Source organism: Planococcus citri, chromosome 3 (assembly GCF_950023065.1).
Source record: "Planococcus citri chromosome 3, ihPlaCitr1.1, whole genome shotgun sequence".
NCBI classification, from domain to species: domain Eukaryota; kingdom Metazoa; phylum Arthropoda; class Insecta; order Hemiptera; family Pseudococcidae; genus Planococcus; species Planococcus citri.
In genome coordinates, this window is record NC_088679.1 from 43,235,644 (window position 1) to 43,263,632 (window position 27,989).

At 32.7% G+C, this 27,989-nt stretch overlaps 1 protein-coding gene across 1 annotated transcript; it reads right to left on the reverse strand.

Moving 5' to 3' along the window:
• Positions 1 to 1,631: 1,631 nt before the first annotated feature.
• On the reverse strand, positions 1,632 to 27,989 carry LOC135838978 (muscle segmentation homeobox-like). The gene is made up of 3 exons (XM_065354816.1): positions 27,029 to 27,989; positions 5,764 to 5,951; positions 1,632 to 4,714 (listed from the first exon to the last, which is right to left on the reverse strand). Exons 1-3 carry the CDS (start codon positions 27,639 to 27,641, stop codon positions 4,358 to 4,360), a joined length of 1,158 nt encoding a protein of 385 aa, XP_065210888.1. The 5' UTR covers positions 27,642 to 27,989; the 3' UTR covers positions 1,632 to 4,357.

Sequence of the window (27,989 nt, forward strand, 5' to 3'; positions counted from 1 at the left end):
ATTGTATTCTGTATACATTGGCCATTTCAATATCACGTATATATATTGAGTTTTGCAAAAGGGGTTCCTTCCTTCGGGTTCTCTATACGTCGTATTATGATAATACGACTCGGGCCAATAAAATAACGATTTTTTTTTCTGCGCTGAGAATATCTGTTCGATTGTTATTGCGATTGCGAATTTTTATTTATTTTATTTCGTACCGATTTGAATTGAAAATGTTGCAAACGCAAGTTTGATAAACAGAGGTACTTATATCCATAAGCATGGTCTTGCGAGTAGGTATAGCCAGGGTGGTACCTACGTGTTGTCTAAAAATATCGGACTATTGAATTAGGAATACTTATGGATTAATTGTCAATTTTTTGGACTATTTGTGGGCCTATATGAATGCTAGTCCATGGAAATGAATAGGTAGGTACGATTAGTTATTATTTGAACTGTTTAGGTAGGTGAGTAGGTATTGTTTTTTTTTTTAAAAAAAAGAATATTCTCCATTTGTGCTCACTCTTAAAATTCTTAAGCACTTGTAATAATTCTTGCACGTTTGGAATTGCTGACTAGCGATTTAGACTTTCTGCAATTTTCTTGGTGGATTCATCAAATTACAAGGTCATTGTAAAAGTGCATAGAAAAAAATTGGAAAAATTCAAGGTCATTGCCCTTGTCTTTAGGTACCTCCTCCACCACCACCACTACCACCACCAAGTTTATCCGTTTAAAACAGCTCGATATAACGAAAAATCATTGAAATCACATTTTTAGAAGCACTACCTCCCCTCCCTCCCTTCCTCTGAACAACGATGAAATACTGACTAATAATTACTCGTCAAAAAGCTTGTAATTTTTGGGCTGAGGTAAACACACATTCAGTTAAAAGCATAACGATGACATTCTCCTCCCATAGGATGGATACAATTTTATATCCAGTCAGAAACATTGTCGTGATCGTATAGGTTGGAAACTGAAGCTTTATTGTTCTCTTCTCCCTTCCGCTATAAGAAAAAAATCACTGCATCGCTCTGTGATATTCGCTTATTCTGTCTTAAAATTTCAATCAACTCGAATAACTCGGTATCAAAATCCTATCCATGTACCTAGTAACTAATTAAGTAAGTGTATAGGTTTCAGGATACAGTGATTTTTTTTTCTTCGAATCGACGCACGGTAATGTCATCGTGCGTGTGATTGATGAATAAACGAGAGATCACGATGAAGCAAATGATTGACAACGAGGAATTTTCGAAGTGCAATAACACTACAAATTCCAGTATTGTTAAAATGATTCACGCGGTGAAAAGAATTTATTCGCAACGAATCCGAGTGCTCCACTTCAACTTATATAAGTATTTCCATATAATTTCTCGCTGAATGGACATGTTAGTATTTGATGCGCTGAATTATTCATTTATATAGGTACTTTCATGCGAAGCTGGATAAAAAAATGTAATTTGATGAAACAGATATAACGTTTAATATCAGTTCTCATACCGTATCAAGAAATCTAATTGCAACTGCATTCATATGCTAGACTGTACAAATTTGTATATGTTCCGTCTTGTCTGTCAACAACCATGTATTTGAGAATCTGACGACGTCACACTCACGCAGGTAGTTCAAGGAAAAATTCATTTTTATGAAGAAAACAATTTATTGGAAATAAGTATATCAACTTTTTCACGTATTTTTACACAATAAATTTGAAATGGTAAAAAAAAAGGATAAAAGAAAAAAACCAATCGTTTAACATATTTTCAACATGGCATATATTTTTACAAAAAAAAATGTAAATCGTTACTTACAAAAAAATATATTAATCAATTTTGAACGAAAAATTCCTATCAATTTTTTTTTGTTTTGTCTTGTATGGAATTTGGTGTGGTAACTAAGAGTATGTGAAACTCCCATTGTGTGTACAACGCACATTATAGGAACGTAATTTAATTTTATCTCTTAATTTCAACAATAGGTAATAGTAAATTTTTGGGAGAAAAATTGAAAAGTTTACTCGACGTATCAATTGACATTTTGCATATTGCACGTTTTCGATGTTACACTATTTTAAAAAAAGCATAATGATGACGCGTCAAGTTGAGAAAAAAAAAAGGTAGATAGGCCTAGAAATTGAAATGCAACAAAATCAAAGAAGTCCTTAATATAGGCCTAACAATCTATAATAATCATAGATAAAAAGGGGAGAAAATAGGAATATAGTTATATTTAAATAAATAAGTAATCACACTGAAAAGTCTAAAAAATCTAAGTACAAAAATCACATATTAAAAAGGAATACATAGGAAACTATTTTACAACTATGTACCGCAGAAAAAAAAATCATACATATAAACAAAGTAAATACAAACACGTATATAAATTATTGTACAATTTTAATAAAATTAATAAAAGAAATTGTTCTTTGGCGAAATTATATAAAATACTTGAAAATCCCGGCAATAATTCAAGTAAGTATATATGAATGCAATTACGTAACCACTCATAACACAAAATACTGTTACAATTTTCGTAATAAAACAAGCGCTGTAAATTATCGTTTTTCGTTTCGTTTTTTTTCTGTTGCGCGTGAAAAGCGCTGAAAAATCTGTCGATTTTGCAAAATTATACGACCTATTTTTTTTATTTTTATTCGGCGAACAACGGTGAAAGATTATTTGCTGCGAGAGTCGCAGTGAATTTAAATGGGAGGAGCTGATGTTTCGTTATTTGCCGAATCCTACGTTTTGTTTGTTTGATTTTTTTCTAAAAATTTCCCCTAGTGCTAAGGGATGAATACGAAAGAGTCTGCGTATCAAGTCTCCCTACAGTTTGCTCGAATGTTTCAACTTTTACTCTTGTTTCCCTTGCATTCTTTGATACCTATTCAATTTCACGCAGAAAAAAAAATAATAAAAATTCAATTTGTTTTTATCGTATTATATCAGTTCGAGTCTAACATAGTGAAAAATAAAAATACCAGTAATTAAGTATTCTTCAATTTTGTTATAGCGTAAATAAATTTATAAATTATCAGTTTATTGCTTGTAAGTATAAAAGTTATTATCGGACTGAAATATCAAATTCAAAATGATACCAAACAGATAGAAGGAAATTTAAATTAAACGCATTACACTAAATATAGTTTCAGCATTTTTCAATTTGTTTTTCATTGACAATTAAATAAATTAACTATTGGTGACATTTATGTCTATTTTGTTTCAAATATTATAGGTACCTATTCGATTTTTCATTTTGTAGATAAAGATAGGTAGGTAGGTAGTAATAATTATGATCCTATAGTTAGATGAAAGTTATATCTGCTTTGATGACATGACAGACCTAAAACCTATACCCACGTGGTGCGCAATTGAATCGAATGTTACCCGATTCAATTGCGCACCCAGTAGATATTATTTTTATGCTGAAGGTTATATCTATCAACATTATTTACCCAAGAATCTAATTTCAAATTTTAGAACTCATCACTCTTGAATTTGAATTAGTAAACTCTTGAAGCACAATTTTTGACCAAATTTTGCGATTGGAACAAACATTTTTTTTTTTTTTTCTAAAGAAATGCTCAACCTCCCCCCTCCCCACCTTCTCCTGCATTTTGGTTGTTACGAAATGGTCATACCTAGGTACTTTAAAGATCAACTTGAAAGGGATATCATTGACCGAATCAGAAGACCCAGACCCAGGTATTTAATTTCCAGTGATTTTTTTTTTACTGATGTGATCATCTATCAAGTACGTACTTACACCTATAAGAGATTATCTTCACACAGTTGGATTTTTTGAATTTTGACATGTGTACCTAAGCAGTAAGCAACTGAACATTGAACTGGACTTTTACTCATTTGCAGATACAAGCTCCTACTAATAGAGAAAATTGCTATAGGATATTATTTTCATAATTTTTTGAAACGATTAACTTGAGTAAATAGTTGATACAAATATAGACCTAGACAGAGTTGGTTGACAAGGATTAGTTGAAATTTCGTTAAGCGCAATAGGCATAGCCGGCATAGGTATAATGACGTGGGTATTAGGTAGATAAAATGGGTAAAATGGCACCTTTTTGAAATTTGTTGATAGGTAAGCAATATTTTCAATACGATACTGAATCAGATCATACATCGATACTCCATATTGAACGACTAGAAATAATATGAATATAAAAAATATAGGTGCAATCAGGGATTTCTGTTTAGATAGAAAAAAAACAATCGACGAACGGTATATAAGGTATGGAAAATGAAGAGAAATAATAGATTAAAGTTATCAAAGATTCGCGAAAATACTACTACACATAAAGACGACATATACATTCTAAAAAATATATAAAAAGGAACTATACGATTTAAGACAAACCGGAACTGGGAGACGGAGATCTCGTTACATTCGTCGGCGCAGGAGATGGTCCATTAGGATTCGGATGATTTGTTTGACTTGGAGGTGATAAACCTGGCGGTATGAGATGTGGCATAGGATGCCTGGAATTGAGTAGAGCGCTCAATGAGTGATGTTGGTGTAATAATGCGGCCGTATCTGCCGGATGAGGTTGGTAAAAGTGTTGCAAATGAGCGGCCGGATGCGGAGGTCCGTAAAGTGGATGCGGAGGTCTGGCTGCCGCAACTGCGGCCATTTTTAATTTCTCAATTTCAGCTTCTTGTAATCGTTTCGCTTTTGCTCTTCTGTTTTGAAACCATATTTTAACCTGCACATATAAATTTATCATACCAATTACTTATTATCGAAGATTTGACCGCGTCAAATAATTAATCAATATTATACTTAGATATATTATAGATTTATAATAAAATGCTTTCATACAGGTAATTAGGTACCTACGAGCTTTGTTGGGGATGATTTTTTTTTATGCATGATAAAAGATGTAAGTAATTGCGCGATATGAGCATATCGATTACACCTATACGTAAGTATATAAACGATACGTGTACCAAGGTATAAAGTACACTGCTTGTATATTCGTAATAATTACAAAGTAATCTCGAGAAACCAATTAAATTTTTTTTATACAAACATTTTTAATTTTAAATAATTTATACGCTCAAATTACCTTAATTTAACTGATAAGATAATTTTTTCTAATAAATACCGATGTATGCAAGAAATAAGTAATTAGTATTTATCTCGAAACGATCCCGCACTCTTGAAATTATTAAATACGTTTATCGCGACTCGTTATATTCGCATTCACATCGGTTCAAGCCTCGCAGTACCAAAAGGTTAATAGTTTAAGACCTTTATTTTTTGCTTAAATTATCGTTCATCCATTATTACTTATATAAAATATTTTGTAATGATATACTTGAAAGAAAATCACTAATGGACAGTAGCATTTTAATTTTCCATAATTTATTTCGCTTGTTTTTATTTCATTTTTAAATAGGTACACGCGGATCCTTTCTCATTTCCCCCTTTGAAATGATGATTCTAATTAAGTTGATTTCATTCTATTAAAGACTTGAAAAATTGGTGTAACTTCGGTATGAGAATAGAAAATATTTACAAGTTTTTAATTTGACATTTCTTCGTAAAATATCGTAGCAACGTGGAACTTTCGAGTTGTGGCAAAAGATCAATGTTTACAGTGTAGGTATTTTAATTCTCAAAGCACCACCCTTTCTTTTTCTGTTTATAGCTCGTAACGTTTTCCCGGGACTTTTTGTAAAGCTGCAGTATCGCAGGTGTACGAATATAGTCTATATAGATTACTTGGTAAAAGTTTAAACTTTATTGTACCTGTGTTTCGGTGAGATGAAGTGAACTGGAAAATTCAGCTCGCTCGGCTATACTTAGGTATTGCTTTTCTCTAAATTTTTTCTCTAAACTAAGTAACTGTTGCGTTGTGAAAGGTGTTCTAGGTTTTCTATTTGGTTTGTGTTTTCTTAAATTACACTTCAGTTTAGGTGCATCTCCGTTATTCGAATCTGTAACGAGAAAAAATAAATTGATTTTTAATTTATTGATATTCGATTTCGAATTGCTTAAATGAAAATTAAATTGATTTTCCAATATATATAAGTATATACAGGCTAAGTATAAGATACTCGTAGTTACGTGGTTACTTATGTCGCGAATTAATTATAGAGGGTTGAACTGCTCTAAAATGAAGGCGGCAATGGTAGGTAGGTACCTACGTACAAATAATGTAGGCTAACAATTGGCGCGTTTAATTAAAAAAAATTCAATCAGTTTGACAAATATACGTCATACATACAAGGAGCGTTTAGTATAACCTTAATAAAAAAATAAAAAAAAAGAAACAGAATAATCCACCTATTATAAACTAGACCGATCTGGTAAGTTACACCTACAATAACGATGCAGGCGAGTAAACCGCAGTGTAATTTCTGTAGGCAAGGCGTAAATACCTAATTTAAATAGGCAGAGGTAATACAAGTTATCATTATTACACAGAGAACTGCAATGCTGAATACGTCTTTGAATTAATTTGATTATGTAATTACCTCTCCTAATTAGTAGCGTTTAAAGCGTTTAATTAAAGAAAATTTAATTATTGAAACAGGTTTCTTATAGGTATTTTATCAGATCCAAAACCTGGAAGTGGGGTGTCAAGAAGGTAGAAAACGGAATCTAAACCTTTATAGCGCTACTCGAACTCGAAGTACGCGAATACCTCTGTGGTACATAAGTATGACTATACATAGGTATAATAAATGATATAAAAGCAATTTCGTATAAATTAACATACATGGAAGCAACAAAGTAAATTTTAAAAAATATGAATGAATTCGATTAATTTGCACGGTGCCAGATTGCGTATTATTTATATGTATAGTTATAGAGGCATGGTGAAGCGTGTGGCGTTTTGTGAATTGGCAAGAAAAGTTTTTTAATTGCAATGTAAATAAATTTTGCAACTTTGAAATCGCGTATAATTGAGCATTTGTTATAGGGTTTCCCACGAAATCCGGACGTGTACAAGATGGTAATGTGAAACGAAAATACACCAGTAGATGCAAAAGCCACTTTGATTTTCCACCCTTCGTTTGTACACGTTTAGGGGAACCAAAAGGTTGGGTTCAAAACGTTTTTCTATGTTGTATGCATTCGAATTAGCATTAGAAGAGTTCGTGTGTACGATGGTGGTAAAAAAAAGTTTTTTCAATTCGATTGTAAGTACGGTTTGTTGTTTATTTCTATTCGCAAAGCGTTGCCAAATTTCACAATGAAGGATTGAATGAAAATGAATTGAAGGCAGTTAGATTGCAATTAAAATCAAAGGGATGCAGGCGGATGGGTCGCATATAATTTATACCTAATTCCTTCGGAACTGGTAGGTAAGATTATATAGGTTTGCAGAGACTAGATCGAAATCAGAAATTTCTCAAGTAGGAAGATGAATAAACAGAATTTATGACAGCACTTATAACTGGAAAAAGTTGGGTATATTCGGTAAATACGGTACCTGCATAGGTAAGATTTTTTTCTTAAAAATTTTAGAATCGTCAAAAGGCTGAAGTAGTAAATAGGCACTTATTCAATTTTCTATTTTTGGAATCCCAAAATTCTTCTGCTAAAAATTTTTCAAGCTCAAAATTTATCAAAGGGAAGTTGAAAATCTAAAAACATTGGAATAGGTACCTATACATACATTAGGGGCTTATGAAATGGAGAATTTTTTTTTATTTTTTATTTTTTTTAGACTAGATCTGCTCAATTACTCAGCAGCATTTTTTGATTAAAACCTTGGTCAATAAAAAAAATTCAGATCGCTTTTATTCCAGTTTTTTCCCCTTGTGTTTAGGTTGTTACTTATAGGTATCTTGATTTGTGCGTAAAATGAACTGTAGGATCAACGATCAACTCGATACTTGGTCTTTATTTGTAGAAATAATTATACGAGTTGAAATTATAAAGTTATCAACATCGAAACAAGAGATCAAATTAATCATTTTGTTCTGATTGCGTATGTTAGATATCAGTTATTGAATTGAAGCGTGATAAATTTGAAATTCAAATTAAAAGCATAATTCATATTATTAGTGCATACTTAAGTAATCGTTAAGTGCTCGGATATTAGCCTGGGTATTCACTATAATGAGTTGAATTTTGGGCTAAATTTTTATTGTAATAATTTGTGGAGTTTTTTTTTCAGTCCATCCATCCATCCATCCATCCATCCATCCATTCATTCAAAATGGGTACCTACCTATCAATTTAGGTTTACTTCATCCCCGTTTTGACAACTTCTTAATATCTGCTTTTTAAATGCTCTTTTGGCCTTTACACATTCAAGGTATTACACCGAGTGCAAATTGGATCCAATTTACACCACCAAATCGATCAAATTTCATCTCACAATGTACAAGATTGCATAAGTCTACAAGCATATTCTCTAAATTTGAAACAGTGAAATTTCACTGTTTCAAATTTAGAGAGTAGGTACCTACACCTAGCTAACATGATTGTAATGACTATTTGATCAATCACATCTAATCAAAGTATTTTTATACACTATATCAGAATAGAGTTTTATTTCAAACAACTTAATTATCGTCGATCGTATATCCATTTTTTTGCTAAGTGATTAATCATTTTAAGAAATCACAATAAAATGGATGATTCGAGTTTGATTTTCACTCCAATATAAATGTCATTAAAAACGTCGGGTTAAATGGGATTATCTCGCCAATAGATATGTATCAAATTTAAACTTGAAAGTGAATTCTCGATAACCTTAACTAATCGGAGAGTAGTCTAATTGACTTTTCGTAATTTCAGAACAAATTGAAACGACCGCTGACGGATTTCAAGAGGAATTTATCTTAAATCTCGGTTCAAGAACAAACCCATTCGTTATAAATTAAGTATTTAGAAACAACGCGGAATCGGCTTTATTGATTTTTGGTGTTAAGCTGTGTTAGATTAATGCATATTCGTCGACGCGTCTATGAGCTATAGGTACCATTAGATGTACCTACCTATATATAATGATGAAATTATTGATATACTAGGCTCTTGAAGGTTTCCAGATTATATTCTTATGAATAAATATGATGATTTAATAATAATTTTTCATTTGTTGTTTTTAATTCTTATCATTGATAAGTTTACATATTAAAATGATGTGTGATATAGAACAAGAGTAGGTCACAGGCAATTATGGGCTCACTATTACGATGCTTTTTTACTTTCTTGTTGAAATGCTGAGAAATGCTCATAGTTCAAATGTGTGATGTGTGTTTGTATTAATCATAATTTTAAATGAGCTGTTCTATATTGTGCTCAAAATTCAACATCACGAATTTTTCAATTAGGTATAGTAATATAGAAAAAACGCTCAAAAGTTTTCGAATTTGCTTCTGGACACTTGGTCCCATTTTTAATTAAATTTGAGGTGAGATACGAGTAAGAGGACTGTAAAAATGATCTCCCATTTTTGTTCCTCGACCCTCTTCCTCACCCTATTTTTTCTAGAATCCTGCTACCATCAAGAACATATACCTATCTATGGACTATAGTTCTAATTTTTACATTTTTCAAGATTCTCTTTTCCTCCACTCAAAAAAAATGAATTTTGATCCAAGATCATCTCTATGCTTCAGTTCTTTCCACTCTTTTTAAAATTACACTTGATTATTGATAGTTAGGTACCAAATTTTGATGCACTGGCAATTTTTAAACTTAACTGAGTCAGGCCCTTTTTAGCTTTGAACCCGGCTGTTATTTCAAGTTATACTTAGGTACATATTTTAATCGACGAATATCACTTTAATGAACAACATTTCCATAAATTATGAGTATAGCTTCATTTAAAGATAGCCCTAATTACCTATTTATATTGAATTTGCGAAATTGTAAGATAGAATGCCTCTAATACAAATATCAATAATGATGAACGATTAATTTAATACCTATCTCGTATTGCCAAATAAAAAATACCTAAGTATGTAGTAATGTCTGAGAGTCTAAATATGAATGTTTGTAGTTTGCGTTAGAAAAATATAGCCTAATGCTCGTATAAATATTATAGGTATGAGAAGAAGCTGAGATGCTGAAGGAGAAAAAATAGAAAAAGCATAGGATAGATAAGAAAGGATACACACGGAAGGTAAAGGTATATACGATTTTCAATTTAAAAACACGCTATTGCTTCTCTACTGTAAGGCTCACATAGCGGTAACTAGACAATAGAACCGATTGTAATTCTGTTAGTTTTTGGCACGGGTTTGGGATGCTATCATAGCGGCCGATTAAGAAGACTTAACGCTCGTTTTAGATGCAATTTATCTTGAACTGTCACTGCTTAATTGGAGTTCCTCCTGGTATCTGTTGTGTTCCTTCATTATTCGGCGCATTCATCATCGTCTGTCTTCTTCTTTTTACTTTTGTGTTACGTGAATTCTTATTTGGGATACACTTTTGATACTAATTTTCCATAAATATACTTTGGAACTTAGTATGCGCGACTGTTGATACCCGCGCGCGTTCTCTTTATATGTTTAACATTCTTACGTCTATGTGTCTGGGTACTTTAATTGGCTAAAAACTCGAATTGTTTCAATTATACGATTAATTGTTAACATTTCAACGTTTATAAGATTATATACCGTTTGCGGTGTCTGACGCTTTTATACACATAGGCTATGTACGAGTAACTTGGGCCAGGCGTTTGCGTTTTCTAATAGATTCTTAAACTAGTGTAAATTTTAATTATCGCTATAGAAACGTCACCGAGCTACTTTATTTCCGTTCGTATAACTTTCGAATGGCCTGCTGCGAGGCGAAGGGTGATCGCGTGAAAAAAACGCATTACAAATTGAAATGGGAAACTTATAAGGTGAGAGATTGGCTCACGAATTGGCTTTTTTTTTCTCTCAGCAAACATACACTGTAAGGTACCTCTATATACCTACTTACGCAGTATTGATTTTAAATGAGTACATATCTGTTAGTTTGGTTCCAAATAAGTATACCTACCTACCTCAGGTAGGTACGTTACATAAAACTTTGTTGGCACAATAAGAGGGGGAAGGGGTTTTTTGACAAATTGAGGCATCTATGTGAATGTGAGTGAGTGAGTTGTTGTTCTATGACTTCGGAAGTCTTGCGAGCTGATGATTGGAATGTCCTTTTTAAGCAGCGGAGTTTGGATTAACATTATGTTTCTTACAAGAATAGGTAGGTACTGACTTCATATTTTTAGATTTATTTTCAGCTAAGACCTTCGCGGCATTATGCGTCTTTTTTTACATCACAAAAGAATATCTTTATGTGTTTGCTTCCAATTTGAACCGGACTGGCGATTCTCGGAAAAAGCATGGTCTGAATTTCTGAAACCACCAAATTAAATTTCAGCTGCCCAAAAATTGATTTCTTACGATTTTTTTGAAATTCAAAATTGACCATTTTTGGAAGATAATTATGATTTGAGCTACCTATTAATATTTTTTTTCAACAAAAAAAAAAAGTGTATTTACTTATTCAGAAAAAGCAATAAAAATTGGTCCTGAAACTATAAAGTAATAGATATCGACCTCTTCGAACCGGATATCATCATTCCTGGTACATAATTCTGGAAGCTCCAGCGCAATTTTCGATTTCTCCGAGATTTTAAAATGTCTCCAGAAAGCGTGGAAATTAATTTAGACAGCTGAAAATCTAATTGTGGTTTATTCTCAACCTGTTTAAAACATTTATGCTCATTTGAGCTATTTTCATATGGCGGACACCTCCAGGGTGTTTTTGATCTGCACTCCTTTGAAATACCTGCCTGACAATTGGGCAAAAAGTGGATAACTCGTTAAATGGTTTTACAATATCTGAGCAACAACTCGATTTTTAGCAATCCAAATGCATTTCCACGCCTTTTGGAGAAATTCCAAAATTCTAGAGGAATCGAAAATCGCGCTGGAGGCTCTTAAGTATGTATAAACGAATCGAAATAGTGAATTTCAGATTTCGGGGGTTTTTGGTTTTAGACGAAGCAAAGCCACTCGTGTAAATTTCTTCAAGGATAGAAAATTGTCGATTTTTTTGAAGTTTTTTCCTCACAAATATTTTGATCAAAAAACGTACACTAATTATTTGAGGTGTCCTTAGAATCAGATCTCAAAAATTTATACCTACCTATTGTAGTTTCATTTTCCTTCAGGGTTCAGTCCAACATATTGGTCATTTTCAGGTTATACTTAGGTAAATCGAAATGTATTTTAATTATAAAGGTTTCACTTTTTTTGAAAAAGATGAATTTGAAAATACAGAAAAAATTTAAAAAATGTGGGGTTTTCACAAAATTTTGTGAAGAAGAATTTGGCTCAATTAAAGTATAGAGATGATTCTGATATTCCTCTTCATCAAAATCGAAAGAAAAATGAGAAACCTATAGGTACATTCTTCTCCCCTTCACCCTGACTCAGCGTCTCTACCCCTCCACGAATATATATCTACTCGACCAAAATTCGTGAATTTGAAGCTGTAGGTACAGAAATTAGAGAAAATTAGTTGTTTTTTTTTTGTTTGCTGAATTTCCTGGTTGGTAGGTGTAATTATTGTCTATTTAACATCACATATGTACATGAACCATACAATGTTAAACGTTGATAGATATAGCTAGTTGAATTCATATAGCCTACCTAATCAAGTTTTCATATTCTGATGGGAGAAGAAAAAACAGAAAGTACAGCAAACTATACAGATAGTACAGATTTTAGCGCACAACAAATACATCCACACCGACCTTTGCTTAGTTTACATGCCGGAAAGAAATATAAGCAATAAGTTAAAATGACTGTCACATTTGCTTTAGCGCAGCTATTACACAAATAGCTAAACCATTTAGCTCCATTAAAAAACAAGGTGCTACACTTCGTTCTGTGGCCGTTTTGCTTCTAGACACCAATGCTCATCCACACGAGCCCCGTAATCTACAAATGCGCAATAATTCAACTTTTTTTCTCCCTGCTCTCTCCATCTCTCCCTCTCTGCCTTGAATACTGCAGTAGACGCTTAAAATAATAATATTATTACCGGTGCTCGTTTCAAAAAAGCCGCCTTACCATGCTACCGACTCTCGCGAACGTTGTTACAGTTACAGTATAGATGACTACTATACTCGTAGTAGCTTATTTTATAACTACACTCGGCATATTTAATAACGTATTAATGGGCTTGTTAAAATATATGTTTGACATTTTGCTGTCTTTTTTTCTCCCTGTAACGTTTTACTCTAATAGTTCGGTAATTAATCATTGTAATTACGAAGATTCGTTTTTTTTTTCGAACAATATATCGTGTACAACTATCGCCGGCCGCGGAACAAAGTTATAAATAATATTTTAACCGGCGAATTAACATGTTTTGTACTCAATTTTTTGGCTACCAGAGTTGAAAAATTTAGGTACCGAGGAATAAAACAAATTGTCACTTTATAAAAAGCGAATGTCACTGGCCCTATAGCTTAATCGTTAACTTGCTTGTGAAAATGAATGACGGATTTGTTGGATGTATTGCCAATGTATTGTTCATTGTGCTTGGCTGTTTTTTTTTTGTTTTGCTGAATTGTTAGGTATTTGATGCGAAGTGATTTATGTTTTATAGCAGCTCAGTCAACATTTATTCGAGGTGTTGGGATTTCATTTGTGATTTAATTTACACTGAAATATACGTGGTTGGAAAAATTTTGTTTATTTGGTAACTCGTATGTCTAATGAATTCTTGGAATAATTTGCTATAAACGCGCAAGTGCTTAGTTTATTAGTTGTAATGAAAATTCTCCTTGTAACATCGAAAGTACGAAATGAAATGAAAAATTAGAACCCTAAAAACACATACCAGAGCTGCTATTAATTGTAATTAGTCGAATGACGAATTTCTCTAACCTTGGGTTCGTGTTTTGAATTAGCTTCAAAAATTGTATAAAATAATTAATAGGTAGGTAATTAATGTTGAGAATTATATTTTACGGGCGTTCTTTATGCCAAAGAAAAAATATTAGTGGACACCTTTTAAAAGAAAAAAAAAAAACCAGATTTTTGTTAGGTTCATACCTACATCAACAGAAGAGGTCCATAAAGTGCATTAAGTTCAGATCGGTAAGCAGGCATAGGAATATCGAGGCAGAATTTTCAAAGAACCAAGTGAGGGTAAAAAGACCCCAATTTTTGGCAGAAACAACTGAATTCATAATCCTCAATCATAGATAGTATTTTCCGTTTTTCTCAAGTAAATACCTACAGTAGAAGTATGTAAATGTGAGATTATTTGCATAAGGTAGGTATATATATAGGTACTTGCAAACAGAAAAGGAATTGGGAATCATTACGCAGTCTCCTAATTTTTAAACAAATCCTGTAAAAAAAAAAACAAAAAAAAACATTGGTATCTACAACTGAATGAAGTTATTCAAGTTTGAATTAATGCACTTCGTATAAGAATTTGATCGACGATGTTGATTGGATTCTGAATTTCATCGTTTCCGTCATTCACTTCCAAGGTAATTGCTCCAGATAAGAATTATGATAACGGTGGCGTGATTTAACAATTAATTAGACATTTTTACCATCCGATTTGAATTGGTATCAGTTTTGAAAAATGTTTCCTCAACTTGCCTCAGCCACCGAACGTTCGGTTATTAAATGCAAATAAAACACATTACGAATGCTGGCATTCATTGATAAGGGGGGAAAACCTGGCCAAATTAGGTACCTACATCGTAACCAAACTCTTCGATGATCGCTCCGGTGCCTCGATGAACAATTAATAAAATTCGTCAAGCTCGTTGACCTGGTTTTAATCGCGATCAGCTCACACAGCGATTTAATGCTTCTCCCAATGAGCCGAGCGAGTTATTTCATTCATAAATTTTTTGTCAATGCAGATTTCTTTCATACTCATATTGCAATTGGCTTCGTATATACTCTGTATAGTCTCTATAGTGTGGTTTTGATAGGTATAAGGTAACTGCAAAGCGAGTTAATAACTTTCTATTTTATTCATTGTTCCTTATCACTGTTTTTATAATTGCATTAAGAGGTTTGCTATACGATAAGGCGCGCGTATAATTAAGTTGTTCTTTACGTGAAACGAAACAAGTATATTCTATATATAAAATTAAATAAATAAACAAATGAAAATCATGTTTTATATGTAGGTATACCATAGCAATATCACTTGCTATTGAAACCGGTTCAATAATTCTGAAATTATCAGTTTTAAATGTGGTAATTGGATCGACTAATTATAATATGATATTTCAAACTTAATAGCAGTAATTATTGTGTAATAACCTGTTGATGATACAAATACGCCAGCGCCATCACATTATCCTATTGTTTTTTAATTCTTGACGCGATCGTAAGTTAAATAAAAGAGGTTATAAAGGTGTTTGGATTATAAAATTATAAAATTGATCATTATTATGAAACTGAGGTAACCCAAGAGACGCCAATAAAAACTAATATTATTCCAAATAGGTATAGGTACCTATAGGTCTGAGTGCCAAAAAAAAAAAATACAAGATGTGATAAAAACTTTCTGCGTGAGCAGTTGAGAAAAACGGAAATACATCACTCGGAGTTCCCAAGAATGTAATGAATTTTTTTTTAGTCATTGACTTTTATTCGTTGATAAAACAAATTCCAATTTGTAATCGTCATTTGAGAGCATTATTCTTTCGCATATTTCCTTTGATTGCATCGAGTCTTGTAATATTAGACTGCTTATAAACAAGAGCAACAATTTTTGTGAATTTATGAGTACCAATATATGAATGCCTTATTTTCTTTTATCATCTAAGTAAATGATTTCGATATCGGTTCGTAATAAGTACCTACCATATTTTTATTTATACACATCAAATATTTGCCAAGGTATACTTTAAGAAGCTCTAATTACACGATACATTGATTAAATGTAACTACACGAGTAACAGAACAAAAAGATTAGTGTAAGAAAGAAGCAAACAATGATGGAAAAAATTTTAAAAATTTATACCAATGCATTGTATTTGTCTACAAATTCAAATTTGAAAGATATGTATAGGTACCTACTTGAAAAAAAAAACCTGAAAAGTCAACATTTTCGAAACACCCTGAAAAAATAGTAAGTATGGTAGTTAAAAATGAAAACATCAAAACGAAATTTTCTGGACACAACAGGCCAATTTTTAAAAGCTCAAAAAAAATTCTCTTTTATTTACGATACCCAAATTTTGAAAATGAGCGATTTTGTAAAAGAACCTCTTTTATTTAACACAAGAATTGTCATAGAAATCATTTATTCAAAAATTTGTTTGACTACTTCCTCTATTCCCAATACCGAATACTCGTTGAGTATATACATATGATACCCTGTATTTTTGTGAAGCTTGAAACCAATATACGTACATGTAAGAAGTTACTCGATCATAACCACTTATACTATAAACAAGACAAGCTGAGCAAACATTTAACGGGGGAAAAAATACATAGGGGAAAAGTCACGAGTGAAATGCGAGAAATTATCTCATGCTATGGTCGATTTCTTCGAGTAAAAGCATTTTATCCGGATTGCGTTATGGTTATCGAGGGTGTGTAAAATTACACACTTCTTAGAGGGCGGTCCGGAAATACTCATGTAGGGTGATTCAATTAAAAAAGTAAATTGCAAATTGGACGTTGTGGCCTTATTTTTAACCCATGTTGACGACGATTTGCTTTAATTAAATTTCTTTAATTTTTCCGGCCAGTTAAAAATGCTTAATATTTCAGTATTTTTAATTACGATCGTTGATTTAAACCGTAAGACGTGTAATTCGTGTTTGTTTTTCCTAATGAATAATTATTAACGATTGTTATAAAACAGGTGTACATCGTAAGATGATATACAAAGCTGTCATTGACTGCCGGAAATAACGTTTTAATTAAAATTAAAACGCATTTAATTTGCGGCGTCGGTACCGTATTATACAAAACACTTTAACAACAACAAAAAAAATTATATGAGTGTAAATGCTAATTCTATTTATGTATTTAAAGTAAGTTATATATATTCGGATTCCAGAGGTTTTCTGCTTATTGAAATTTCGATTAGCTAATTTTCTACAAAGGCTATGACGTCAAAATGTAGTGCTTGCTCACCTAGGTCATTTTTTAATTGAATAATTTTTCAAAAAATTATACTTAAAAATAAGAATACGAACGGGCATAATTTGCGAATGGAATAGCGAAATGGCCTTATTAAAATGAAAAAATTAGTTTAGGTACAAACAATGGCCAGTAAATTTTAAATCCAGTATTGTTAAAAAATTCGGTTTCAAGGCAGATCAATTAAATATCTACCTATCTGTACTAGAAATTTGTACTTTCTAAATTTGAAACAATGAAATTTTACTGCTTAGCAGTCACGACATTTTGGCTTCTTAAAAGCAGTAGTTTTTTACTGCAAAACAATGAAAAATCTACTGAATTGGTCTGTATAAATCATTTTTACTGATCAATTCAGTAAATTTTTCACTGTTTTGCAGTAAAAAACTACTGCTTTTAAGAAGCCAAAATGTCGTGACTGCTAAGCAGTGAAATTTCACTGTTTCAAATTTAGAGAGTAAGAAAGAACTACAAAACTGAATCCAGATGACAGAAATGAAACTTATATTATCACAGGACAGAAACATGAATTGTAACTAAGATCAAGATTTGAAATTCCAGCCTCAATCTGTGGAAAAGTGTAAAAAGATGGATTGGGATAAGAACATCTTGAATTTGACGAAAATTGGAAAACGTTTCAGACTTTTAGGTTCGAATAGAAGATCCCAAACAAAATGAAAAATTTTTGAGTCTTCTGGCCAAACAGTGTATGTTGAGCAAGAGGTTCTCACAGTAGTGTAATTTTTTAAGGCACAAAACAGAGTTATTCACGAGTAAATACGTGTATGAAAATGCTCTCAGTATTGAAATTTTTGGGTCATACACCTGCCTATACTTACACAGGAAACCTGCCAATTTCAACAGAAAAATCGCAAGAAAATGTTTGGATACGAATTTTAAAGAACAAATAAAAAATGTGGAGAGGAAAAAATGCCAAATTTGCATAAAATTATGAGTAGCAAGGCAGGTGATTTTTAACATTTTTTCTCAAAAGAAAAAAATTGTGGTTTAGCAATGTTTAAAAAATGTCAGACTATCATTAAATTGAAAACCTCAAATCTGAAATTGAGCGACAGAAAAGTGGTATAGGTAGCTGGCTAGCTGCCTGCAGGTAATTTCTTGTATTCCAAAATCAAAACCGAAAATGTTTCGCTCATCTGCTTTTTAAGCAATTGCGCATTGAGAAAGAAAAATTCATTTTTCCAGCTGCGATACCCCCCTCCCCCCTTCAAACAAAAGATCTGTTTGTACCTCCTTCAATTTTCAAGTTGATCAAAAAGTCATAGATATAGGTAGGTATTACCTATACAATGAGATTTCGCTAATTTCGTGTGGTAAAAATCGGTTTTGGTTTTTATAGGTATCTACTTTTAAAATTTTTTTAATCATTCGCGAACATTAGTCCGTCAACAAGTGACTCAGAAGTGATTTTAAAATATGAAAAATGCACTTGCTCCTACGTCAAGTTTAATTTGGCGCTACATTGTAGAGTAAGTATAAAATAAAAGCAAAACGCCCACAGATAATTAATAACGCGTAAAAATGTTTCGCAATTTTGTAGTCTATACTTACAAAAGTTTTTGAAAAGACTCGGCAGATATATGACTTTATAACTAAGTATACCCTCTTCTCATCCTCTTCCTAATGGCGCAAGTCGGATTAAAATAAGTATGAAGAAAATAAAATTTAAATATTCAATTGACATCGTGGTTTGGTTCTTTTCAATTAGTTACGTTGGCTAATTATGCCAAAGCCAACTGTTTGCGTATTCAGGAAAGAAGACAATACCAGGATGTGCGCTCTTATGGGTCATACAATGTACTCCGATACCCTGACCCTCCTTTTTGTAAATTTTAATTTCGTTCTAATTACTGTCATCGATGATGATTAATTAACAATCATAAGACGCGAAATGAGGTACATAGTATGTAAATTAAAAATGCTCAATTATGAAAGTAGCAATTGAAACTATTGAATATGTAAATGCGCGTGAAAAAATTTTTCATTAAATTATCCAACGTAGGTACACAGTACACACACCTATAGGTACCTATATGCAATGCATCAGCGAGTTAAGTGACGTAAGTAGAGAAGCCTATTCAAACTTCTCGGTCTTCATCGTCCTTTTTTTCAGAGTGTCAACGATTAATGCGAAAAATTATTTATTACTTTTTTCATTATTTAAAGGAGGGTAGGGGAGAGGCTACTAGGTACTTATTTGTAAAATGAAATATCTCGTCGAATTTCTAATGCAGATTTTCTCGTGTTTAGTAAAATTCATCCTTTCTTTCCTCTTCTCTTCTTGGCAATAAAACTACCATTTGCAATGCTCATTTAAATTTAATTATGCAATTTTATGCATTTTTACTTAGGTACCTAAGTAGGTAAGTGTACTTATATGTTTTTTGTTGTTTTCTCTGTTACGTAATGTTAACTCATGAAGTCATGAATCTTTTGACGCCACTTTGTTAAATTTGAAAATTTGTCCATTCCTAGTCGGAAAATTTTACCAAAATGAAGTATCACCAATCACCTATATGAAGATGTCCGATGTTAACTTCGCAAGGCGGCTCAGTATTGAAAGAGAGGTAAAAAAAACACACAGAGGTGTTAATGAGGTACATCGACAAGTCTACATTGTTGTTCAGGTAGGTAGGTATATTTGCATAAGGTATTAGGTACCCATCTTCGAATATCAATCAGCTCCTGTTTAATCCATGATAGGAACTTATGCACGCGAAATGCAAACTAATATAAAGTCACATAGCTCTAGAGCTAAGCTAATTAGCTGACGTAAATAATTTTCGTTACTCGTTAATTATTTTCTCAAACAAAATACTTTAGTTTTGAATATTTTGTAAGCTGAAGCCCTGTAATTCACAAAAAGCCGACACTATTTATCATTGCGATTGGCTAGAATACAAAGTTTTCCCATGTAATGTTTATTTAGCGTACAACGTTTAACACATCTCGGTATTTAGACTGCCTAATGCCTATATATTTTACTTCTTAGTTGATAAGTTTGCGTCGTTTATGTAATTATAATTAATGTGACGATGTGTTTATATTCTTGACGTTGCTATCTCATAAAAGTATAGGTATCAAAAAAACACCAATTTGCTGACATTATGGTTTACCTAGTGTTTGAAAATTTGCCGAACCACTGAATCATGTGAGAGAAAAATACATCATATATGTAACCAGTTGCGTGTGTGGTAATGTACAACAATAAAGATACCAACATTCTTTAGCGTACATTTCAGAGAAGATCAGGAAAGGCGAAATGAAGAGAAAAATTCTACGTAAGTTTCTATAAATGTTACTCGTTGGATTACCTACTCACAAAGTAGGTGTATTTGCTGAGACAGAAAGTATTCATGTACATAAGTAAATGCATGCCTATTTTTTATTGACTTTGAGTGAATTATGAAATCAATACCTTGATTACCTATCTCTAATTCACAATACAATGTAGGTATAGATAATCATAGTTGCGTGTGCTTATGTATGTACTACTACACAAGCATACAACTGTGTGGCTTTTTGTACCTACTTGACTGTTACTATAATGATGATAGTCTAGGTAAATAAACAATAATAAAAATCAAATATTCGATTTGAGTGTACAAAGATTCAAAGAAGGTGTAAGATACAGTTTCGGGATTTACGATTATGTTATATCAGATACCTACTTACTTGTCAACTCAATTTCTTCTTATTTCATTATTGGAAAGAAAGAATAAGTATAGGTAGGTAGGTAGGTAGGTGCCTAGCATAATATTGTGGATTTTCCATAATATTGTGGATTTTCTGACTCAGATATAATTTTATAAACTTTTTCCAAGTTTTTCTGATAATGAAACAAAAATCAGATTGAATCATTCTCGAATTTGCATTAATTAGTAATGAGCTTTGCTCTTTATACTATTCTCATTTCGTAATGAATTTTAATTTCGATTTACCAAACGTGGCGGTGGTGGGCCGGTTGCGCTATTAGTAATTACCCGTGATAATTAACATATTATAATGAAAATTAAGATTAACCTTCAGTTTAATATTTGAGAATTCAGTTAAATTACAATTGCGTAGAATTTGTAGGTGTTTGAACCTTTTTTTTTTATCAGTAGGTACTTCAGCGAAACGAAAAAGTATTTGCAATTTGTCTTCTGAGACATTATGGGCTAGTAATGATTGAATCGGGGGATTTGTTTTTAATAATGCGTAGGTTGAAGTTTCAAAATTAAGGAAGATATCATAATTTATTCAGCAGGATTTTTGGAGAAAAATTAAATTAGAAATATATCTCGTATATAGATATATGGTACCTATTCATGTTCACCCAGGGAGAAATGACAGAATCTAATCAGATATTATCAGATTAAATTAATCCAGGATATGTAGGAATCTGATTTCATCAAATCAAATCTGATCAAATATGTGCATGTAAACTGATCCGAGCAAGGATGGATTTACGTACAGGCAATTAAAGGCAGCTACTCGTATGTACCTACGTGTGGCAGATTTTAGAGGGCGGCAGTTTTTGAGCTAATTTTTTATGTTCATTCATTTGCCAAAAAATAAAAAGTTACATATTTGTATCAAAATGCATTCTTGATGAAGATTTGTGAACTCTTCTAAATAAATTGATTCAGGAACAATTTTCCAAAATCTACTTCTACCTGCTTGAATAAAGAAACTTTTTTTTTCAAAATTACCTACTCGATTGTCAGAAGAGAAAGATATTCATGTAGGTATTTTGGAAAATTGTTCCTAAATTAATGCAAAGGAACGCGAATAAAACTGGTACGAGTGAGTGCCTCAAACTTCATTAGAGCCTCTTCAAGGAAATTTTGTACAAAACCATAAATTTAAAAATCCATTGGAAAGCTTCACGGCGGTTCAAACCTAACATCCAGTTATAGTTTGGAAAATCAAAAATTTCATATGCCAAACAAAATTTTAAAAATTTCTCGAAAATTGTTTTCAAATACTTACATATTCAAAGATTTTCTCCAAACTAGTTATTTTTTCAAAATTTTTCAGCAGTAAAAATTTTAAATTGAAAAAGCAGCAGTTTGAAAAATTTCTTTGGATGATTTTGTCAAATTGAATCACCCATCAAAATTTCTTTACGTATACAGATGTTTTTTTGTTTTTTCAAAAATGTAAAGAATCAATTTGAAACAATCAATGATATTTTTTGAAAAGTCTTTGTGGTCCATGGTTCATTCTGAATCGAAAGAAATTGAAATGCATGATTATGGGGGGGGGGGTGGCAATTTTTAGTCTGCTTAATGACGTGAATTACTCGTACGTTAAATCCGTTCCTGTCAGAACGCATCACTTTCTCTATAGTATAGGAAAGATCTGTTCATATATCAGCACATGTCAACAGTTCAGATCTGCTCAGATATCTACGGCCGATTTCCTGACCTGATCAGATGAAACCATTTCCTCTGATGAGTCTCTTTTGGCTCTTCTTATTTGAACTAAAATTGTGATTGGTTGATTGTTTATTATCATAAGAAAGAAATTAAAAAATGTACCTACTTATACCTTATCTACCTATTGCATCGTAAATCGTATAGGTAAATTATACTTGGAAAAAAACACGTTCTTCTCAACTTTTGGTTCAAATTAAGCCAATAAGTATAGCTATACTTGTACTCAACTTTGAAAAAAAAATATTCTGTGATAAAAATTATTGGGAGGGGAAAAAAAGAACATTTCGAGTGTTCTCAGGTTTTCAAAAAAGCCATCATTTTTGAAGAGTTTCTCTCCTCCAACCCAAATTTCATCTGTGAGATTAAATAGGTATTGACTATTTGTTCAAATGCAGAAAAGAAAGCTATTTTTTGCTACCTCCTCCATGCAGCTTGGTTCTACATTCAGACTATTGAGAAATTAGAAAATATTATTTTTTCTGAGCTTCAAACATACCTAACTCTTCTTTTTTTCCATATTTTAGATGACTATATACTTAACCTACAGATCAAACATGAGCATGAATTAAAGTACCTAAGTAGATATGATTTCTTGGGTGCATTATATTAAAATTGATTAATTTCACATCATTTTCTGTCTATATGTACCTTCTTTTTTCGGAACTTCACTCTGTCCCCGGAGAATGTCCATAAATCAGTTTAGTTGACATTAAGAAAATCACCTCATAACTAACCAGGCAAGAGGCAAGGGGCAAGTTTCCTCTCGAAATAATACTGAGAAGTTGTGATCTTAACGGGAAAAGTTGTATATAGGAGGTAACTTGGTTATAGATAGAATTTGTAAAATTAATTTATTTGTTTTTTATAGAAGATGTACGGGTGGCCCAAAAGTCTTTGACAGTTTTTTTTTCTAGTGGTTCACATTTATGCCTCCGTATGTTCTCCTTCAATTAGAAAAACTATGCAACCAATACACCCCGAGAAAGTGGTGGTTGCATAATTTTTCTTATTGAAGGAGAACATACAGAGGCATATGTGAACCACCAAAAACGCAACCGGTCACAGACTTTTGGGCCACCCAGTACTCGTAAGTAGATGATTAGAGTAGGTAAATTCACTGAAAAAGGATATTTTCCGCATACTTCTCATAACATCTCGCTTACTTCCACCCTTTACCTCTCTGATTTAGCTTTATTAAATTTCTGAAAACAGGTACCACAACTAATTAGGCCTAATTATACTCGTACATAAGTATTTCGGAATCTTGAAAAAAAATGTGTAGACCATCAAACAGCCCCTAGACCCTTTCATTCATTCCCATCAAGCAACTATAAACAATGAGACCTCCTTTGATCAAAATTAATTCATCAGAAGAAAAATACTTATCGATTATTCTCAATTCCATATCTAAATTGTTTCTTAGTAGGTAGGTGTAGGTAACCATGTACCACCTAATTTCGAAATTTCCCACATACGAGTGTAAAATAAATAGTCTATAAAATTGAAACATGTATGTAACTAAACTTTGTTCAAAAGTACCCAGCTAATTCAGCATGGTTAATTTTTCACTCATGTGGCGCTTCTTATCAAAACTTTAACACAAAACATTTAATGAAATTTAATATGTGGTCGATTTACGCGCTAGAAAAAATTACTCATATTATCGATTCTAAGAAAAGTAAGTCAAATAAGAGCGCTCAATAATATAAGTTATAAGAAACTATATTCGAATTTCGAGCTTTTAGATACCTATCTACTTTATGAGTAATGAGGCGTGAAAATTAAACTTAGGTACCTTACCTACCTAATCACGTTTCGGTGTTATGATAATTGATACGTAAGTAGATAGGTAAGTCTAAGTATAATATAATTGTACAATTCAAATAATAAACTAAACGGATAATCGCTAATTATTTGGTTTATTTTCTTGGAAAGTTATGACTTTGTAGTAAAGACCTACTTAGTTCGTTGTGTAAGGGTCATTTGCAAACAGATGATAACATGAAAATCGATGCATGTACCTAAGCTTAATTATGTTGTAGTCTACACCTTCGAGGAGCCATGCCGGCATGCCGCGTGGTGACTATATTATTATCTATGAAAACCTGAAAACTTTGTGAAATTCGTGCACATTGTGTGGGCGTTTTTGTTATTAGTTCACACTTTTGAACTTCAATTGCTCAGAAAAAAGAAAAAAAAACTCGGTTGCATGCAATATACCACAATCAACAGGAGATTAATTTACGATCCTTTTATGAGGAGACTTTTGAGTCAAATGCCGAAAGAGCACATTGTGTCGGTGTTTGTATTTAGATATGTATCCCTAAGTATGTATTGTGTACGAAGTCGTTTATTTGTGTTTTCTTTCTTTCTTTTTTTTTTACTGGTCTATTCAAAACTAAGAATACCACTAGGAAACAGTTGTAAGCATAACAATATACCTAATGGCGAGACTGGAGACAAAGATGTGCGGTTTTTTGGTCTGCTAGATAATACAAATGTAATAAAACTTTTTGAAAAGGTCGCGTATAAACAAAAAGAAAAACACGTGAATAAAATGGTCAACCAAGTATTTGTTACATAAAATGCCAACTTTTTGGATAGAATACAGTCTCAAGTGGGTTCTTGCCGAATGCCGAAAGCCTTTCGAATCAAGTATAACTATATAGCTAGGTAACTTACTGAGAGCTGTTAGCTGATCGACGAACTTGAGAAGAAAATGCTTGCGTGTAATCTTATCTATATGGGCCAGAACCTTAAATCCGGGAATTTCGGGTGTGAACGAAATTTCGTAGAATTCCTTTTAAAATTTGAAGAAAAGGGTGATTACACCATGTAACGTCATTCAATATAAATTCATTGAGAAAAAGTTGCAGAATTATTCATTTGATACCTACAGAATAAATTTCTGAGGATCAGGATGATTAATCAAATAACTACATAGGTAAAGTGTGATGCTGGCTAATACTTCTGTCATTTCAAGAATTTAGATTGGTAGGTATTAAACATTTAAAAATTGTGTTCGATAACTCAAAATTTGATTCTTTCAATAGGTAGGTGTCAGATGAGGATAACATTATTTTTAGTGAACCTTTCAGCAAGTTCTCAATTAAAGTTGACCGGTTGGCAGTCTGACGAGTAGTCTTGTCTTGCTGTCAGGAAAATTTGCGGAATTTTTTTTTCAACCATCGCTGTCTAATAATCTTTTGAGTTTTTTTTTACGAGTGATTTGGAAAGAATTTATTCAGCTGGTTAAACGAGAAGGATGGTGAAAGAAAGATGCAACTCGCCTTTTTAAAGCTAACAACTTGAAAAAATTGACTCTAAAGCTAAAAAAATTTTTTCCGAGGGAAACATTTTCAAAAATTTCATTGAAAATAGATAGAAAGTTTGATAATTGGGGGAGGGGGGAATGAAGCTTTCACGAAGAGTTGAAAATGATATCGATTAGGTAGCACAAAAGTGGCACATTACCTTACCTTATACGCACGTACGTATTTTTGAAATCTCTACGAGTACCTATACGTAAATAATTATCGATTTTACTGCTGAAAGTAAATTTTCCAGTTCACAGTGGAAATCTTTCCAAAACTCTTTTTTAAAGAAATGTAGGTAACTTTTAAAAACCTTCACCAAATTCTCGATATTCTTCAAATTTGACAAGTAAGTAGATAATCTGCAGCTTTGAGAATGGTTATAGGTACTTCTCCTTGCCATCCTTCTCACGAATTCAACATGGTTTTAATCATCAAACCATCAATTTACCATCAATATATAAAATTCTAACCAGCATGTTTAAATTATGTACAAAGAAGCATGAATTTCACATAGAAAATTCAACAGGCAATGGCTTTGTTATTGGAGCATTGGAAATGAAATTAATAAATTACTCGAAATCTGAAATTCTGTCAAGATTGAGCCTCTTCCTGCCACTTCTTCAGAGACGCAACGTTACGAATTCATATACTTACACCAAATTTTTTTGGCAATAAATAATTGGTTCTTGAAAAATTTCCCATCTGAACTGGACTTTTAAATTGGATTTTTAGTTAGTCAGAAAATATCTGATCACGAAGATCCAGAATTATTTAAATACCTCCCCTTCCTCCTCTCGGTTTTCAGCAGTTCAACACTTCTGCAAACATGACCATAAGAGCTTCTTTGGTAGGTAAGTAAATATGTATATCACCGAATACTGTAGTTCTGCTTACACTTGAATGGCAGAACAAAAGGGTTGAAAACATTTTGAAAAAATGAAATGTGTAGGTAGCAGTAAGTAGCACTTTCAAGTTGATCAGAAATTATGAACACTTTTGGAAGTTTTGGACACATAGGTGAATACGAATGACACCAGAGTCTAATACACAGATACTTAATACCCACTTATCAAAAACATGGGTAAGTTGGACTATTCAGGAGAATAGTTAAGTTATCAAAAAAACACTGTTAAGTATCGATATGAATTAAGCTTACCTGGCGAGTTTGAAAGTGTATTGGTGAACGATGGAAAAACCGAAGACGTAGGATTGTAGGGTCCATGAACAGAGGGCCAAGTAGACGAATGCTGCAATCCGGCCGAATATGCTGCGGCGGCTGCGGCCAAAGCGCTAAAAGGTGTAGGTCTGACCGGAGTAACCGGCTGCGATCCGAGCATAAACCTCGCAGCCATGATGCTGGAAGCGGGATTTTGTAAAAATGAATTCAACGAATGAGGCGGCGTTCTCGAATTTTCCGGACTAGATCTTTTGACGGCTTCGACGTCGATATTTTCGTCATCGTCTGCCGAATCCATTTCCAAATCGTCGTCATTTTCTGGGATATCATCTTCGGAAGACACGACCGGTTGTTCCGGCAAAGGCGAAGGTGTTTTGCGATTTCGCGTATCGGCCAAAAGGGCAGCTACGCTGAAATTTATATGGTTAGCTCCGCGATTGTTGGAGCAGTCTTGATTTCGGCCCAAATTCAACGTCAGCTTCCGGTGATTGTCTGCATCTTCCAGAGGCGAAGTGGTCGAATTCATCTGTGCTCTTTCAACAGCGAATTGTTTTGAGTATGTAAATATAGTCATGCTAGCGGGCTCAAGCATGAGATTATTGGCCGAAAAGAAAAAATTATGATGAAAAAATTGCGATCGATCGGCGCGAGCGGAACAAACTCGATCAATTCGAAAACTATACTACAGGAATTGATTATTTAGACTATACAGAATATTAAAAGTTTAAGTTCGCGAATTCTTTGACACGAATCACTATCATTTTGAGTTTAATAATTATATACACCGGCATGTAGAAGGAAAACCAGAAAAAAAAACGCACTCGTTACCGAAAATTGAAAATTCAAACTTACATTTGTTATAACGTGGACCGGTAATCCATACCACACCGTTCTACTTTTGAAACTGATACGAACTGCTGCTGTAACTTGGCTACAGTTA

What these genes read in the sequence shown, in the direction of transcription:
- LOC135838978 (XM_065354816.1), bottom strand. Translation starts at nt 27,641, where the DNA reads ATGCTTGAGCCCGCTAGCATGACTATATTTACATACTCAAAACAATTC. An exon ending in TACACTTTCAAACTCGCCAG is followed by an intron (nt 5,952 to 27,028) that starts GTAAGCTTAATT and finishes TTCTCGTTACAG; the next exon opens with ATTCGAATAACGGAGATGCA. An exon ending in TTCATCTCACCGAAACACAG is followed by an intron (nt 4,715 to 5,763) that starts GTACAATAAAGT and finishes TTATATGTGCAG; the next exon opens with GTTAAAATATGGTTTCAAAA.